We start from the raw sequence: 19,557 nt of genomic DNA, 5'->3' as shown, positions 1-19,557 counted from the left end.
AATAAAGGCGCCACAACTGTCCCACCATTTAAATACACTTATTAGTTCAGTTTCTAAGGGAATTATGGCTGGAAGCAGTATGCTCCAGCGTGGGATTATATTACAACTTTTTCATTCCACAGTGGTATCAGAATCCAAACTGTGCCTCTATTTGGTTTATTAATTTGTTTTTCTGAACATTTGCAGAATTGTAATATCCCAGTTTTGCCAAAATCAGACCTCAGTTTGGCAGACTTTTCTTTTATCAATTCCAGTTGTTCTTCCACAACCCTTTGAGGATTTTCTTTTTCATATAGTCAATACTCTGTGTACTCCATCATGCACTCAATTAGGGGACACGTCAAATACATCTGTGTTTAAACACAAACTATATTACTTCTCTCTTATTTTTGGCCCAGGCTAGGTTTTGCTGTACATTAAGTATTTTGGAATGACAAATGCTTACAGTACAGTATAGCATCTAAATTGTAGTGGTTTGTGTTATGATTACAGTGTCGTCATGGTAATATAGTTTTTGCAAACGAAAAGCCAGGGTTCACATATGTAGTTCTTACAAATCCTGGAAGGCCTGGGATGGGTCAATTAGTCATACATTTTATAGCATCCCACATACGATAAGGTTTCCTAAGTCTGAGCAATGCACAGTATTAAGTAGAATTAGCTGGGAATTCTTAAGAAAGCGCTATTTCAAAAAAAGATAAATATAGTAGTTGGATTTTAAAATTTGTGCTCTTTCTTGTTCAAGAGAATTATCCTTTGCACCGCACCTAACACACGTTGGCTCATTAGAGTCGGCTAAGCAGTGTAGGTGCACCACCCCTGTAATGTGCGGTTTATTGGGAGAGTGGGAAGTTACGTGTGCTACCTTCTGAATGATCTTCAGATATAGAATGGGATAAAGAAAATGCACTTTAAGAGACAGTCATTGGGAAAGTCCATTTCTGAGAGTACACAGCTGAAAAAAGTATGCTTAGTTTCTTAGTTTTTACACTTGAAACATCCAGTAGTGCTAAATAGTCTGACAAAACAGCCCCAACAGCTCGGTTTCACGGCAAAAGTGGCTGATGAACCAGGGCTGAGTGCTGGCCGTCTGCCGTTGTTGCTGTTTGTTTCCCTTGGCCACGAGGCATTACCCTTCCCCACGCTGGGTCAGCCTCCACTGGCCAACAGCCGCTGAGTCCCAAGAGGGACGTGGTCTCCATCGGAAACTGTATCCAGCTGCAAGTGATGCTGCAGGTTGGTGCTGGGGTGGCATAGAAATAACAACACAGAGTGCCCGATACACTATCAGTTTTGCCATTAAAATACCCATCTTTTTATTTTTCTTCTGTTACATCTTTTTATTTTTCTTTTGTTATATCTTAGATTTCATTAAATGCGGAAATCGCATTTAATCTAACTGCGAACTTTAGCTATTTTCTTACTTTCTTGGTCCAGTAAAATTTGTTTCTGAAGTGTAATTGTCTCTTTATTAAGAACAGACTTTTAATGGACATGGAATGCTTGTTCAAGTGCCTGAACAAGTTGGGAAACAAAAACAGCGATGTTTTTAATCAATAACTATTGGTGTCTTTTTTACTTGTGTATATACAGTCTATGAGTCTGATAGAGATTGGGAACCCTTCGCAAAGTCTGGAGAACGTGTGTCGCTGGGCCTACTTGCAACAGAAACCTGACACTGGGCATGCAGAGTATCATGACCATGCTATCTTCCTCACAAGGCAGGATTTTGGTCCATCCGGCATGCAAGGTAAGATGTTCATCAGGTTTTGTTTTGTAAATGTCGAGGCTTCTGAGCAGCATTTGCGTTTATCACTTAGCAAGGCTAGTTATGCAAAGTTTCATTGTTTATCTTTTGCTTAGTTTTGGTCAACCTTTTCTTTCCCCAGGAGCTCTGCATACAAACCTTTCCAGTTGTAACTGTTTCATTTATTATTTTATCTTTTCTTACTGGTGGGATAATGTATTGGATCATTTCTTTGCTCTTCCTGAAGCCAAGCGAATGGGATCCCTATATAAACAGTCCTGAAAAATGCCCAAAGATTAAAGAATAGATTGTGTGTTTAAAAAGGTCTCCAAAGCTGTTGCCGTGTTCCAGCAGGATTGCCAAGAAATATTGTTATGGAGAGGTCTGGAACAGCAGGGCCAAGTCCTGTCCACTTTTTCCTTTTTCTCAGGGCTCTGCCTCCTGTGAGATCGGGTTTGTTCACTGGAGGCGATAAACCTCAGAGCTCTCCCGTTCCTTTTGGGTTGGCCAGATCCGGGTTGTCAGCACAGGGCTGGGGCTTTGCTCGCGCCTTTCCCGAGGGCTGTAACTGCACCGAGCTGCTCGTGAGCTGTAACACAGCAGCGTGTGGTGTCCTTTTCCCCTTTGCCTCATGAGTTTGGAGAAGGCAATTGCAGGATGGTCCTAGAGGTGACAACGGTTTCTTGGTGAGCCAGGAATATAGTTTTAATTTGTTCAACAGGCTGGTTTCATCTGTTTTGTAGATGAGGGAGCAGATTATTAAATATTGGGGGGCAGAGGTCTCTTGAGAGGACCTCTTTGACTATATTTGTGTCACAACAGCAAACAGATGCTTGTCCTAGAGCTTCTCACCGCACTGCCTTTCCATACTCGCTCATTTTCTGGAACACACGGTATTTCTCACAGGCTACGCTCCAGTCACTGGAATGTGTCATCCTGTCCGAAGCTGCACTCTCAACCATGAAGATGGTTTTTCATCTGCATTTGTGGTGGCTCATGAAACTGGACATGTGTGAGTAGAACTGTGGACGTGCCGCGTCCTACCTAATAATGTCTTTGCTACCGACAAATACCAATGATATTGGAAAGATGCAATTTCTGTTAAGAAACAATATTCAGGGTCAGCCCTGGCTTCAGATCTCAGCTCTCTCAAGGCCTTCTTTATGATCTTAAGTCAGCTTTATATTTTGGTATTTTCAAATGGAAAATGGAACTAATACCAAAACACCTTCCAGAGCTGCTGTGAGAGTAGATTGAATGATGTATTATAGTCTCTTGGTGGAAATGTAAAGCACTCATAATGATGAAATATGAATTAATTGAGTCAGTGGGATACATGATCCTTGAAAACAATCCGTATTAAATAAGCACATTGTCTGTATATGTTACTGCTGGTAAAGGATACAATAGTGTATCGAAACAGGGTGCCGAGCACTGAGGTTACAAGTGTTCTAAATATTTCGTATAAAAAATGCAATCATTTTGCTTAATGATGTGATTAGAACCAATGCCCAGGCAGGAGTTGTCAAAGCTTTGGTTTCTCCCAGCGCATTTTGGTTCCCCTGTTCTCAGAGAACACCCACTGATTCCCATTTTCTCTTTGGTAGAACAACAGTTCCCAGAAGGCTTTTTCTGAAGAGTTTCAATCTATTCTGTTTTCCCTAAGAAAGCCTGCAGGCCCTTTTCTCTTTGTTGTATCAGAAATTATTAAGTGCATTAAATGAAAAAAATTGCCCAAGTTTATTGAATCTCACTGTAAATGTGTCTTAATTAGGCAGGGACATAGAATTGATACCCAGATGATATTTGATTCCAGAATTTTTGAATTATGATTAAAAAGAGTACACGGTGAGTCTTAAAAGAGATACCACTGAAGAATGTTTCCAATCCCTCAAATCATATTCAGCCCCCATCTGTTAATTTGGTTTAAATTATGGACAGATATCGCCCATGTTAGTCAAACAGTGCTCATTAAAAAATGCAATATAAGATCCTAACAAAGGGAAGGAGAAAATATATTCATAATAAAGCCAAAAAGAAATTTAAAAATATGTGTACCTTGGAGTAATTTTCTAGAAATCACCCAACACTTTCCAGGCTTTTTCACATTTGAACAATGCGGGATTGCTACTGGGCAATAGCAGCAGCCAGTCTAAACTAGCTTGCAGTGTGGCTTCTTTTTTTTCCATGCAAACGAATTGTCTACAACTGCAAATTAAGCTAAAGTGTGATTTTTTTTTTTTTTTTTTTTTTTTTTAAAGTTAGATAAACTCCTGAATAGCTCGATTGGAGTATGAATAAATTTCTGTTAATACTCCTGGAGGGGCGTCTAGATCCTTAATCCGGAAATTAATTCATTTAGCCGTAATTATTCACAAACGTGGATGTGCACAGAAGTCCAAAGAAGGCATTTTTAGTCTGTTTTGAAAGTGGATTAAGCTAATCACATGAAAATACTCTCAAGGGTCAATGCTTCTCTGTGGGAGCTACTACAGACTAGCTCTTTAGCTTCAGTGTCGCCCTGTCTTATTTCTCATGACTTTGCTCATGTGGACAAGGGTCATGGGCTAGAAGAACCTTGTTGCACTCAACCACTGGTGGCGTTTGGGATGTAGAAGCACTTGGGCGCTTAGAGTTCACCTGTGATGTAACTGTGCTGGCTCTCTCCTGTGCGGGGCAGTTTAGGCATGGAGCACGACGGCCAAGGGAACAGATGTGGGGACGAAGTCCGCCTGGGGAGCATCATGGCCCCCCTCGTGCAAGCCGCGTTTCATCGCTTCCACTGGTCTCGTTGCAGCCAGCAAGAGCTGAATCGATATCTCCAGTGAGTAGCTGTAAAGCAGCCTCTCTCCTTTGATTAGGGAGCACGTAAGAACAATTCTGCATCTAGCATTTGTTCTTTCTCCTTTTGTTAGTTACTCAAACGGGGTTGAATAAAACAAAGAATCCTCCCCGTCCTATTTAGAATGAGATGCTCTCCCTTCAATTGCAAATAATAATGCAAGTACTCAATTAGTTTGATTTCAGTCCATTTTGAATTGTTCTCAGTTCATTTAATTTGCATCTCTCCGTTTTCTGGACATTTATAGTATATATGCTGTCCTCTCAGGGGTTATGAGAAGACACTGATCTCATCGCTGACTTTCCTCCCTCCCTAATGTAACCTCTAGCTGGGGGAGCGCCTGTGCCACCCAGCAGCGTGCTGTCTGTCTTATAGGTACCAAATTTGGCTTCGAGGGCCATTTGTTGCTTATGATACCTGTCAATTATAAGACGGTGTTGCCTTAAGAGGAAATTCTGCCCTTGTAAGTACTCAGGGCTTTCCTTGACTTTAATAGATAACTAAAAAAAGAGCATGGATCTAGAATTAATTTTTCACTTGTTACTTTTCCTTTAAGTACCCTGTGTGCAAAAGCTATTTGAACAGCTTCATCCATGGCGCTTGCCTTCCCTTTGAACCTGCCACATTGGGCACTAGACCCACGCTGGAGTTCCCTGACAAATTTTGATGTTTATGGCCATGGTTTTGCTCCTTCTAGAAAAAAAATCTTCCCCTTGTTGTTATGTGCAAGTTGTGCAGAAAAATATGAGGAAACTACTAGAATACCTAGCAAAAACTGAAAATAAGTAGGAAAAAATGCAACAAAATACATGAAGTAAACATGAGTCAGTCTTTTTGTCAATATTTTTATTATCTTAAGTATCTTAGGTATGGCAATAAGGAATAAAAATACCACGAGGGAAGTGCGATTGTTTCAATTAGCAAGATGCTTTAGAGCTTTAGCCATTAAATAAAAATCATCTGGCATAGAGGGCTGCTTTACATTCTTTAAAATACAGCTATTTTTAAGCATCTTATAACAAAGCAGAATGATGGTTTGCTTTGAAGTAAATCTAACCTCAAAACTCTGCTTTCAGCTCTTGGTATCTTCAAGGCAACCTGAATGATTGCCAGAATAGACTCGGGCATGGTGTCCTCATGTCTGTTAAGTAACTCGGAGACATTTCAGAGATGCTGTTGGTCGTGTTGGTCGGGCGAATTAACCAGTGGTTATCCCGTGTTAACCATTCAGTGATGGTAGCATCACTCCCCTGTTCTCCACGCAGCTCAGTCAGGCATGATTCGAGTGGGTTACAGGCTGTCCTCACGACTTAGGACAAGAGAGGAAACTCCCGCGTTCATCACGCGGAAAGGAAACTTTGTACAAATCATGGATGGAGCTGAGAGCTATCAGGAGAAACAGAGGGAACAGACCTCAGCGTTTAATAAGGACACGTGGTCGTAAACGAGTTGCTGCTTCTCAGCAAGGACACAGGAAAACGGCAAGCTTAGCGGTGACCTCGGATGGTTACCCTGGCTTCTGCTTCTAAAACTTCACTTGAAAGGCAGTTGCAGGCAGCAAGAAATTCCACAAATGGAAAATTAATTAAACTTTCTTTTCTTCTTCGTCTCATGTGGATTCTTCCTTTGATTCCTTTCACATAGGGAGCCTGGAGACTGATAGGAATTTACCTGCAAGCCAAATGGAAATTACAATGCTTCAGACAAAATATATAGAGAATCCATTAAAGGTGGATACAACGTGATGAAGTTAGTGTGAGCATAATTGCAATATTAGCTGCTCTTCACAACCAGCGTCTGAGAAATCGTAGGCTCTGTTTTGTTTGGAACAAAAAGGCACTGAAACCACAAACACTGTGCGAGTCTCACAGCCCCATCTGTTACTGTAATTTTTGCCTGTTGCAGTTCCTATGATTGTCTGCGTGATGATCCCTTCGAACACGACTGGCCTTCCCTTCCCCAGCTGCCAGGAATTCACTACTCCATGAATGAGCAGTGCCGTTTTGATTTTGGTTTGGGCTACATGATGTGCACAGCTGTGAGTACTTAAGTTTGGCTTCTGCTATTTCTCATCTAGGAGTGTTGTAAGTGTCTCTGAAATGTCCTTAATAGGGACAGAGTAGAGGAAGGAAAGATGTTGTGCCACTTAGCTGTAAGCGAGGAATAACAACTGAATGTTGACAAATATGTTATTTTAAGTATCTCTGTCTTATTTTTCAAGCTGCAGTTACAGAAGTAATTATTCTGTAGTTTCATAAATAGCTGTATACTTCAAGCAAACAAGCTTGCTGCATTATTGAGCCTCCTATTGCTGGCAGCTAGTTATTTTGCTACAAAACTCCCACCCAGATGTGAAGGAGATGAATTTGGTGGCACATCTTGTAGTGCTAACACAGGGCAATGTGCTTTTATGATCCAATTTTATGGAAAGTGTGATGTGTTTTGAGGCCTAGCATGAGAAAATAACCGAGACAGCAAGTAGAGCAACTCGCAAGGACTCTTGGTGACATGGTTGGCACTCTCGTACCAGGAAAACAAGAGACAAAGACTAAATTTAAAGCAAGGCAAGATTCATGCAGTTCTCAGTGGATTGGCCTCAGAAAGCAGAGTCTTCTGCAGCAGGGCTGTGTCTCCTACCTCCGGCTCCTCAAGTAGGACAAGATATTAAATGGAAAGAGATGTTTTCAGCTGGTGTGGCAGCTGCTAGCACATAGCATTTCTGCTTTGATTCCCATCTGCAGGAATATGTGTGCCGAGTGGTGTCTCTAGACAATGGATGAGAACCTTTAAAGCATCAGCTGTAGTATTGTCTTGACGCAATTCCCACTGATGCTGCCTTAGAAGAATGTCCCAGCCAAAGAGGGTCTTTTCTCAGAGCTGTTCTCCAGACCCTGGGAGACAGAGGCTTTCTAGTCTTCTTTGTTCAGAATATCCAAAAGCATGTCCGGGCATCATGTTTTAGTATATTGTGTGGTGGGTGGTTCTCATCCTCTCCTGTACAAGCTCTTGCATTGTAGGTAAAATGCCCATTTGTTCATTGGATCAGGGTCCTGAGTTCAAATTTCCATCCTCCTGAGGAGGTGGTTGCCACAGCTGAGCTACAGTCTGAGCAGCAACTTTCCTTCTCCCATGAACGCTCAAGGATTTTTTTGGTTTGTTTGCCAAATTAAGCAGCACCATTTGGAGAAGCTGTAAGAAAAGGCAGTGTGTGTCTTACCCTCCGCAGGAGCTGTGCCCAGTCTGCCTTTAGTCACTAGTGTAAAACTATTTTCACACAACCTTATTCTGTCGAATGGAGGTGGGATCTCACTTCAGAGTCACTGATGGTTTTGCATGAAAGCTCAGATATGCTCAATCCACAGACACCATGGTGTTCCTCAGAAATCAGTTGATAACAGCTTGCATTTTACAGCCAGGAAAGGAAAAACCCCACCGTGCTGCATCTTCTATTGCAGTTTCCAGTGGGAGCTCTCTTGAAGCGTCGTCCATTCTGATTTTCCCGTGTGTTTCAGTTCCGTACATTTGATCCCTGCAAGCAGCTGTGGTGTAGCCACCCTGAGAACCCCTACTTCTGCAAAACAAAGAAAGGGCCTCCGCTGGACGGGACCATGTGTGCACCGGGAAAGGTGAGAGCGGGTGCTGCTTGTACGCGCATGCTCACATGTGTTCACGTGTGTTTGTGTGCAGTTGGGGGTGTTCCCCTTAAAATCAAGGGGAACAGGAGAAGAACCTATCTGAAGGACTTGAATTCCGGTAAGATGTGGAGCAAACTCATAAAGGCAAGTAAGGCTGCTGAGCAACGTGAGGGGAGGAGGCAGCGGCCAGGGCTGGTGTCCTCCATGGCAGCTCTGTCACCATCAAACCCCATACTTATGCAAGTCATGGAAGTATCTGCAGATTGTCCTGTGCTTCTTGACAAGTCTTTGTGACAGAGCGGGGCAATTTCCATTTGCCCGTGACTTGTGTGAGGGCAGGGGGGTTGTGTTTGTATCAGTGACGTTGTACTGATGATGCTGACTGGGTTCCCTGGTGCTGGAGGTGCAGAGAGCAGTGAGGTCCTGGAGATGACAGCCAAGCCAAGGCCGCTGTGGCTGCCCCAAGGGAAAGGATGGATGTGGGAGTCAAGTTCCAGCTAGAGAGAGCCAACATCACAGCGGAGAGAAGGGCAGATTTGCGGAGGTGGATTTGCTGACTTGATGAGATTCAAGGGAGGCACAAAGGACCGTAGAGGGAAGGTGCGAGCTGGCAAGGGCTCAGACAGCTCCGACCCCTCAGCCACCATGCTGGACCTGCTCCGGGTCTCAGTCATCCTTCTGTGGAGGTCACGCTGTGCTCATAGTGGATCTGAACTCCAAGTCCTTTGAAGTCTCCTGAAAAAGTCTGGCTTCCCTGGGCTTTGGATGCAGTGACTGAGGGGGAGAGGAAGGTGTCGCTACTTGGAAAGATGTTTTGTAAAACCCAATGGATGACATCATTTATGTGATAAATGAACCGTATTAGCAGCTGCTGTTACGGTTTTAAATGTCTTTTTTATGAAAAACATAATGTAATGTTAAATTAATTCCCTAGCAAGTCATGCTCTATATGAACCACTCCCTTCTGGTTTTCTCTTCTTTAGATTATTCCTGTTATAACAGCTTTGTTTCTTGTTTAAAAATATATCTATTTTTAAATTACAATCCAAAACCTTGGACAGTTTCTTTGGATTCATTTTTCTATGTCTCGATTTTTGCGTTAGAAATATTAATGAAACCCCTAGAATAATATAGTTATATTCCATTTTATTGCATCACCCTCTTCCCCCAAGCCATTCATTCATATTAGTATTTGAACAGAAATGAGAAGAGAAGAAAAAAAGAACTTGTAACCATACAGTTAAGCATCTGTCAGTGCTTCCATTATAAACAGTTTGTCAGGATATTATGCAACTCAGCTGTAAAAATTTTCTCTGGACTGGAACTTGGGATCCAAGGCTTCAGCGAACTGTGCAGACAGCCAGGTTTTTTAGTTCAGTGGAGATGCAAGAGACTATGTGCACTTTCTGAAGCTTCGGTAGATGATAGGACTATGACTGTTTTATTCCCAGAGGAGCTGTCCCAGTTTTTTGATAAATAAACTCATTGCAACCTTCCAGGAGAACCCGAGAAAACGATATAAAATGAAAACCATTTCGTTAGATAAGGCTCGGCAGTCTGAGCTAAACATTTTTTTTTAAAAAGTCGCACGAGTTATGAAGGTTATACAACTGATTTTGTGTATCTGAGTTCAGCATTTGACCAGTGTATTTATTAGTTGTCGGTGTTTTTAATACAGGCACATTAAATCAGTCCTTTTCCATCTGTTCCTTTCCTTTTCATCCCTGCCTTTGATTTGTCCTTTCCCTGTTCGCTCTCTTCACTCTCACCTGAAAGGACGGGGACTGTAAAACGCATATATTGCCCAAAGCTGGGACGCGGTTGCAGTGTGGCAGCTTCCTTTAAGATACATCTCCCATGATACTCATGAGGAAGAGGAAAGTAACTTCAGACTCGATCCACTGTTTTCTTTGGAATAACGCCGGAAAAGGAAAGAATAGAAACAGAAGCAATTAAAGATGTTGATTCAAAACGATCCATTCGTTTCCCACTTTAGAGACTTGCAGTTTTCATGATTTCATACCACTAATTCCCAGGGCCTATTTTAAGCTCAAACCAATCACAACACTGCTGATGTGTCAAAGAAACATCCTGGCTTTGCAGCAGCTGAGGGGACCGAGTGCCAGAAATGAAAGCGATGTTCGGGAGACTAACACGGCGTATGGCGCGTAGATGTTCTCACCTAAGCCTGGTGTTCAGGTAACCGATAACGGGGCTCTTCGCCTTCCCAAACTGAACAGATGCGATTGAGGGGAATCCTCTCCAGCTGCCTCCTCCCGACCTGACGATCGAGGGGCAAGGACACCCATGGGAGACACGAGATCCGTAGCACATTTCCAGTGAGGACGCTGGTAGGGGCCGTGTCTCTGCTTGCCCAGGTTGTGTCTTGGACCTACGCACTGGCCCTTAGAAAAGGAAGGAAGGTCAGACTACCTAGTTCTGTCTACATGTGTGTATGTATGCATGTATGTAGACACATAGATGTATATTTAAGTAAATATATGTGAATATATGTAGGCTCTTCTGTGCATGTGGTTATTTGAAATAAGCTGCCAAAAGAGTGAGGTTCTGCCATTTCAAAAACTTTTTAGTAAGTCTCCTTGTGTAAATGGAGACATTGAACAACGATTATGTTAATTGGCAGCAAACTAATCATTTGCTGGGTTTAGGGATAGAAAAATAAAATATTCTCCTGGAGCTTCCCGGCCAGAGAAGAAAACTACTATTTTTATAGAATCCTAAAGGAAACAGAATATTTTATATTGCTCCCAGCCTGATTTTTTTAAACTAGATTGAGTTTTCAACAGCAAGAGGGAAGATTCTGTCAGTTTTGATTGGAATTACTTCTGTGTCTGAATGGTCACATTAACTTGCATGAAATAACTCCAGCGTGTAAAGTTAAGCACGTGGAGGGTCGGAGCCTTAACGTGAAGTCAAAGACGCTCCATAAATTGCTGTAGTAAACCATGCAGACGGGGCACAACTGTGCGAAGCTTAACTCTGGATGACATTCTGTGGGTTAAAAAACGCATGTGCTTTCATCTGATAATCTATTTACTTGTGTACAGTTCTGTCAGCTCCACCCTCAGCCTCAGGCTTCTGAAGCCGGGCAACCTTCAGAAACATATCATCAGGTTTTGTCGTTCCGATTTTTTAAACTATTACTCTTCTGGGGAGACATTTATGTTGGCTGAAGTAGATAACTGCTCTCCGCAGGATAGAAATAAAACCAGTGTCATTCACGCAAGGAGGTTGCGTGCGTGGGTCCATCTGCTTGCTGCAGTGACTAACACGAAGGTTGGCTCCACCTGAGCCTCCTCTCTTTCTTCTCTTGGAGAGAGGTGAGAGCCCGGTGCCTGCCCCTGCCAACCCAGCTGATGTTGCTCTTGGATTCGGATTGTGTGCCGGGGATCCAGCACAAACCTAGCAGGTCTTCTCTTTGCCTGCACCGTGCTAATGACATGATCCGAGTCAAACTTGGAATGATTTTTCAGTCTGTCAGGAAAGGAAGGGAATGATTAAATATTGAAATAAATAGATATTATTGAGAAGGAAAATGGACTGAGAAAAAAGGTTTCTGAAAACACTAATGTGTACTCAAAGCAATCCAGATGATTTCCCACTGAGAAAGCTGACCTCAGCTTCTCTGGGAGACAGGAGACAGATGGGTAAGTGTATGCTGTGTTAGTCACCACAGAAACAGGGAGAATGCTTGATTCTCCACTGAAGAAACTTTTACTGGCTCAGGGTAGACTTCTGTGTTAGAGCTTTCAGTTTATCCCTTGCAACTAATTATTCTCAAACAGATGGAGCAGAGCGGGCCAGGCTGCGTGTGATGGGAAATACAAATAAATAAGTAACCCTCTCCTGGTAGGATCTCCGGAGAGCAGGGAGAGCTGGGGGCCACCAGCCGTGGTGCAGCGCGAGGGGCTGCTGGCAGATAACGGGGGTGTCAAGCGAGGAGATAGCAGAGTTGCCAGTTGCTGCCTGATATAAAATAGGTGGAGATCGTACCCACGGAAGATCTGCAAATCTTTTCTTGAGAAATTAACTTGCAGATGTGCTAAGCCCACAGGAACACACTGCCTCTTTTTTTGGCGTCCGCAGCAGTTGTTTCAAAGAACTGCTGAAAACAGCAGTGGAATGTTTTACTGCAAGAGATTTAGGCTTCCTCTCCTGGAAATTGCACTTGTTTTGGACTGTCCTGTTTGCCAGAAGAATAGGCAAGACTGCAAGAAGGCATCTTCTTGTCTTCCACTAAGAAAACGATTTGCATTTACCCAGGGCTTTTTTTTCTCATTACAGGGGAAAAAAAAAAAAGCTTTAATATGCTTCACTCTTTAAATGGAACCCCCTGTTCATGAAGCGAATAGTGGCTGAAATTGGCTCTTTTCCACCTCATTATGTAGTTAATGTAGTAGCAATAGGAAGGGTTGGCTCTAGCTTCCTTTATTACACTGGAGATTGTTCCATCTCTGGTTTTACCTTCTCACGGGTTTTCTTGCGTGGGTCTGCGCAGAGTAAGACTCGGTTGTGAATCATTTTGTTTCATGTAGGCTCCTTTCTTTTAATCCACAAACAAAAAGGCAAAGCTGGGGATGACTCATTTTACACAAATGCTTGTCTCCTAATGGCTCTGCCTCAGCTTCCTGACAGTCGGCATACGACCACCCTCTCCAGTAAAAATCAGTGCTGCTCTTTCCTTTACGCAGCAAAGTCGGTAACGCTTCTCCATGTTTGCCTTCCCGTTCAGGGACCAGTCACAGTGTCAAATAGGTGGTTTATTAGTGTTTTTTTTCAAACCCACGTCCCCCTGTTCATGGCTAAAGCAGGGAAAAGAGACTGGAAAACACAACATCACCTGTCTCTCCCTCTCCTCCGTGGAGTCCAGGCGCTGGATCCTGGATCATCACATAATGAACATACGCTACGTGGCTCTTGAAACGGATTCAGTGATTGCTGTGGAACTGACACCTGAGGGATGCAGAACCCTGATAAAAGGATGTTGAAGCAAGAACAGATCAGGAGCTGTCACATCTCATCTGCTTCCAAGCCCAGCTGAAATTTGTATTGACAAGCTGATGCACTGCCAGCTTCCCCTGCATCTCCGAATGGTCCCGTTGCCGCACGGGGCCCCACGACTCCAACTGTTCGCTCAAACAAACCTCTCCAAAGCCATAAGTAAGCAGTCCCTGAAGGGTACAGCACTGAGCTTCAAAACCAAAGAAAGCAAAGGACGTATTAGCATTTTGCATTTCTTTCATGCTTTGCTGAATTATCTCTTGTTCTGTCAAACAGCTACGAAAAATCTGCCCATTACAGCTCCGGAGCAGGATTGGTATAATTGGCTTTGTGGTAACTCATCTATTTCATAGGTTTTGACTGTGAATATTTGAAGCCATGAGAAAGAACGAATAGTTGAAACCTAATTTCTACTCAGTCTTCTACTCCTTGTCCAACCAAATCAGCACCAAAATAAATTGCATGAATAAAGAGCCGGTCATTGAGCAGATTAGCGAATCAGTAAGCTGTGTCTTGTCACCGTTTTACTAATGATTCTCTCTTTAAATTCAGCATTATTAATGATTAGCCATCACTTTTAAATTTGTCTTCCAGATCACTAATCACTCTGTGCTTAAGAACGCTCTCCTGTTATATATCTTCTGATTTTGTTTTTGCTGGCAGCATGCAGTTAGCCATATGCTCGGCTTGTGCCGCCTGCCAAATTCCTGTGTTCCAGGGCTTGTTAAGCTGTGTGAAATGTTGTTGTTGACTTGAATGTTAAGGAAAGTGAGTGACTGATTGCACTTGTTGTTACAGCCATCTGTACTCCTGAGCCAGAGCTCTTATCCCGACAGTAACCGTTCCCGCAGAGAAACTGCGACAGTCTAATGCAAAGTCGTTTGTTGGGCTGGAAATATTTTCCAGCACCCGTGTTTCCATCAGTAGGCTTTTATGAGAGCAGAAATAGTACCGGGAAGGGACAGAACCTGTGATCCTTAAGAAAAATTCATCCTGGCTTCAGCTAAGAAAAAAAATGCCTTGATTAGGGAGTGAAGAAATTGGCGGAAAGGCATTGGCGGGTTTCTTTAATGAGGGGAGACAGTAGAGACTATCAGTTCTGAAGCTATGAAGGCCCTTTAAAAAGTGTGTAAATACATTATAGGTTTGGGGAATGTAGCAAATTATGTGTTTCAACCTCTGTGGAATGACTATATTAAAAATCAGATAAAAAGAAAAGAGGAAGCCTAGCAGGGCGTGATTAATTGCGCAGAAGTGGGACTGTCCAGGGCTGCTCTCTGGTATGTTGGTCAGTTTTACCACGAGATTTCCAGGGAGGCTGCAAAAATTCTTAATTTAATAGCAATAATGTCTAAAATGCGAGCTGGCTTTAATTTCGTGCCACTTCACTGATCACATTTATTGCAGGAATGCGTGTGCCGAGTTCGGAGCTGCCGGGAAGGACGGTGCTGGGGCGGCAGCTCTCGCCAGGGCTGCCTGAAGTGGCTCCGTGCAGGGGCAGAGGCAGAATTCTGCCTTTAGCTTCCAGGATTTAGTTGTGTTGAAATCACCGCTGCAGGCACGTGGTGAGGGCACGTAATGCTGAGACCAGTTTAACGAACTTGGTAGGCTTGAATCCCGCGAGCGTTTATGTGCATATTTAACGTGTAAGTTCATAAAATTTGAGTGAGTTTGGGATCGCGGGCACGATGTGACAGTGAATCTCACTACTTTCTCCTGGTGAAAATAAATCCAGAATCTGTGCCTAAAGTGAAATCTGTTGTACCACAGGTTCTCATATGATATAATTTAATCATCTAATCGTTTTGACGTCTGATTTTTCTCTTTTAGCATTGCTTTAAAGGTCACTGCATCTGGCTGACACCAGACATCCTGAAGCAGGACGGACACTGGGGGGCATGGAGTAAGTTTGGCTCTTGTTCTCGCACCTGTGGCACCGGGGTGAAGTACAGGACGCGGCAGTGTGACAATCCGCAGTAAGTATACGTACACCCGTGTGTTCTTCTGGGGCAAACGAATGGTGAGAACCCTTGCTATGTTACTAGTGCAGTAATACAGTAAAAGATATTGAGTTGTGCTTGTTGAATCTGACCATCGTATATGTTGGCCCTTAGCAAGTCATGAGTCATCTTTATTTCTCAGTTTATCCATCCGTTAAGCTGGTTATGCAGTTACAAGGATCTTGAAAATGCTCTTACACTGTTGCATAAAGCATAAATAAAAGTTCAGGGCCCTATTTATATCTTATTTTAATATGTGAGTATGAAATAATGGCAATTGTTTCCTGGATTATTTTTTTTAAAGTCATATACCTTTTTAAATTTTTTGTTTAATCCATCTTTTTTTGATATTTCAAGAAAAAGGTCTTAATATATTTTCCAACTGTTTCATTCCAAGTTGGAACAAAGCTCCAGCGATCAGAACCTTCCACAAAGTTAATTTTAGTAATATTGAATTGCTTTGCTTCGATAACTTATATATGGCTCGTCTAGGTAATGTAGAATGACTGAATTTCAGTAACACTGGGAGTATAATATATCTAATATAGGTTGGTATGTACAAATGATATGAAAGATATAATTATTGCTGTCTTATTGCGATATCATAAAATGTCAAGATCCTAACAGCAAGAACTGAAACAATTGTCAGAATTAAATGATTTTACCAGACAGAATATTTTTAACATTGACTTTCTCAGTTTTTGCTGATGAAGTGATTGAACTTGACTAGTGTTAAAAATCATCTTATCATTGATTAAGAAAAAACCCTCAAGTTTTATGAAGCAGCATCTTCTGGTGGAAATTGTTCTGTTAAGAAAAAATTTACCAGTTCTCATTTCAGCCTTTATTACACTGGCAACATGAAAGAGACCTTTGTAGCTGTGGGCACAGTTTCAGTTGTAAAGTCTGTTTTCACATCGCAAAGGCCTAATGTACTATTTAAAATGTTTTCTGTGCTCCTGGAAGAGGGTGCAAACCCGGCTACGGCTCCCGAGCTGTGTGTTGCCGCATCCGACAGTGAGCTGATGGACACCTGAGGGGGGATGCAGCCGGAGGAGTTGAATGTGAATGAGCTGCTTCATCTGCTTGTGCTTGCCTTTCCTGGCCTGCACCAAGAAAATGGCTTTTCTTGCCTTTATCAAGTGATTTGAGGCTCTACTTGCAGAAATTGCTTTTTAAGAGCTAAATAATAACAGCAGGTTTTAAAAGGAAATGCATATTTTCCATACCAGAAACACATCCCCGGTGTTGTCAAATGCCTACTGACGTGACTGGGAACGAAGGATTTGATAAATGCTTGATTCATGCATTAATGGCAAAACTGACCCCAGGTTTCTCTCCTCCCTGCAGTCCCGCCAACGGAGGCCGCACGTGTGTGGGGCCGAGCTACGAGTTCCAGCTGTGCAACACTCAGGACTGTCCTAAGGACTTTGAAGATTTCAGAGAGGAGCAGTGCCGGCAGTGGGATCCGTACTTCGAGTACCAGAACACGAAACACCACTGGCTCCCCTATGAACATGTCGATGGTGAGAGGACCCTTTTTCCTATGTAAAGTAAAATCAGTTGCAAATCCTAGTAAAAGTTATATAAAGAGGGGTAAAACTATGATGCCTCACCAACCTGTTACGAGTTGTTTGGAAGGATCGGTATCAGTGTGTGAGTGATCCAATTCATATAATGTACTTGGATTTTCAAAAAGCTTTGGACCCTGTGCCTTGGTAACTGCTCTTAAACCGAGTTATCGTGAGATAAAAGGGAATGGTTTTGCATGGGGATGTGTGTCCCACAAGGACGGGTTCTGGGAAGGTGGGTGCTGCTGAGCACGCGTGGCAGTGAGCTGGCAAAGGGAGTGAGCGAGGTGACAAAATTACTGCGTCTGATTAAAATAAGAAGGCCCACAGTGAGAGCTGCAGAAGGACCTCGTGACACTAGGTGACTGAATGTGGCTAATGAAGTTTGATGTTGATAAATGCCAATAACGGATATGGGGATAAAAAATGGTAAGTGTGTATGGGTCTGTACAGAAGGTGGGCTCTGAAGAGAACGGTGTGGGAGTTGGGGATTGCTTTAGGAAAACGTCAGGTCAGTGACTGTCAAGAGAGGGACGGAGAGCGCTGATCTGCCTCTGCGTGGTGCCTCTGTGTTTGAAATACTCCGCCAGTGTAGCTCAGGTTATGCCCATCTCACTGTTGCCCCCAGTGCTAAAAAACCTACGGTTGAACTCAGAAAGGCTTGAATAAAGTAAACATAAGCAGTGATTTCTGAATGAGAGTTTACACAAACAAGGACTTTTCACCCTAAAAAAGTGACGGTTTAGATTGAAAAGATAGGGTTACAGAATTGTGAGTGGGATGAAGACACTGAACATGGAATGATTATTCACTGTTTCTCATAACACAAGCCTGGGAACATCAAATAAAATGATCAGGTGGCAGATTTAAAACAAATAAGAGGAAGTACTTTTCTATACAGCGTATAATTAAACTGGAATTCAATGCCACAGGAAGCTGTGGATGCCAAAGAGTTTTAAAAGTGATTTAGAGAAATTCTTGAAAGTTCTATAATCCATTAAGAGCTATTAAACACCAAGCTCCGTCCATAACTTAGGAAGTCCCCAAGCTGCAGTTTACGAGAAACTTGAGGAATATTCTGAGAAAAGTATCAGGTTTGTTCTTACATCTTCCTGCAAACGCTGCTGGCGCTGTCGGAGGCAGGTGTTGGGTTGGACGGGTGCTGGGTCTGAACCAGCACAGTCAGTCGGATGTCCCGGCATCTCAGCAGAGATCGTTTCTTAGGACAAAAACATTCCTTTTCCTGTTAACGCCTCTGCTTAACTGGCAACAAAAGTGCAGGTGGTTGATTTGGGCCGTGAAGGCTCTTGCCGCGCTATTGCATGAAACCACGCCGAGAAGGGGTTTTAACAAACAAAAAGGCGGAGGGCATCGATTCTCAACTTGGTTGACGAGGAGCGCGGGCTGCTTGCCGTTTTCACACCTGGTCACTTTGTTTGAATGACGAGTCCTTCAGGGCAGGGTTGGCCCGGCGAGGGGCAGGTACCGGGCACCCGAGCTGTCCTCAGCCAGGCACCCATCTCTGGGAGGGAAGGGTCACTTCGGGTGACCCGTTTTGCATTCCAGCAAGAGGATACTCTGCCAGAAGTTAATAGCAAATTCCGTGTAATTAATTTGCCTGACTTTCTTCCCAAACAGTTCTCAGGGTTCCCTCATTCTTTTCATGTCACCTTGTGCAATCTGGGATTTTCAGAGGTGCGGACACAGCCTCACGGCTTAATTTCATGAAGTAGCTTTGCTGGCACAGGGAGAGGGGACGAACGCTGTGGCCCGCAGGACCCTTGCTTCTGTCTTAGCCTTTGGAGCAGTCTGCTGCAAGGACCGCTGAAACTAATCAGATGTTTTTCTATTAGAGTCAATGGCTTCTGGGTCAGAAACCAGCTCGCTGATGTCTGAGCACTGCTCGCTGGGCACCGCCACTTTCCTGTGTAACTCTGGTGTAACTGCAGCCCCCTTTGTGAGGGCGACATTAACCTGTGCAGGGTTATTAGAGGGAACAGCTTTTGTGTGAGAACAAAGCCAGAGGGTGGCTTGTGCTTGGACTCTAATGTATGTAAAAAACCCTTTTTGTAAAGATAAGGCATATCAGTGACATACTTTGTGCCGATAACGCAGTCACGGCTCCACAGTGACACAAATCCATACACTTGACGCACAGCTCAGCTGGACGTGTCTGACACACTGTGTGTGCGACGGCGACGGGGAGGAGCATCTCATCCCGTGGCCAGAGGAAAGCCGCCGAGCTGGGGTACACCCAGCGTGTGCTTGAGGACCCGGGTGTCACGTCGTGCCCCTCTCTCCTGCTCCAAGCCCCCTGGGCACCCCATCTCCCAGCCGCTGGGCTCACGTACCCCGGTGCCGTGCGTCTGCCAGGGCAGTGTAGGGTGACATTGGCTGTTAGCTGCCAGCCGCAGTTAAATGAGAAGGAAATGCATGGGAAGCAGGGAACGGACATGGGCATGTCCACGCTCCTGCACCTCTACTGTGCCCAACAGCAGTGAATAGAAAGAAAATAATTCTTTGCAATTAACAGGGTCCAATTTAACGGCGCCTGCACATTTACAGTTCCCATGGGGCAATGGGAAGAGGACCCTCTCTAAAATAAAGCCCTGTACAGAGTTGCTGGCACTCGGTCAGACCTTCTGATATGCTCATTTAATCGCGTGCAGTGAATGTATGGCATGTGCGGGGCGGGTGTGGGTACGTACTGGGGAGTGTGTGTGTGTGTGTGTACACGTCT

General features: G+C 43.6%; 1 protein-coding gene across 1 annotated transcript in view; it reads left to right on the top strand.

The window, feature by feature from the left end:
* ADAMTS2 (ADAM metallopeptidase with thrombospondin type 1 motif 2) overlaps positions 1-19,557 on the top strand; it is a 187,866-nt gene that overhangs the window by 147,005 nt on the left and 21,304 nt on the right. The window contains exons 6-12 of the mRNA XM_063349132.1: positions 1,594-1,750; positions 2,654-2,759; positions 4,428-4,571; positions 6,495-6,627; positions 8,102-8,215; positions 15,077-15,222; positions 16,597-16,772. Coding sequence (XP_063205202.1) covers positions 1,594-1,750; positions 2,654-2,759; positions 4,428-4,571; positions 6,495-6,627; positions 8,102-8,215; positions 15,077-15,222; positions 16,597-16,772 — 976 coding nt within the window. The remainder of the gene's footprint in view (positions 1-1,593; positions 1,751-2,653; positions 2,760-4,427; positions 4,572-6,494; positions 6,628-8,101; positions 8,216-15,076; positions 15,223-16,596; positions 16,773-19,557) is intronic.

This window comes from Chroicocephalus ridibundus, chromosome 11 (genome assembly GCF_963924245.1).
Source record: "Chroicocephalus ridibundus chromosome 11, bChrRid1.1, whole genome shotgun sequence".
NCBI lineage: Eukaryota > Metazoa > Chordata > Aves > Charadriiformes > Laridae > Chroicocephalus > Chroicocephalus ridibundus.
This window is presented reverse-complemented; position numbering and strand designations above follow the sequence as displayed.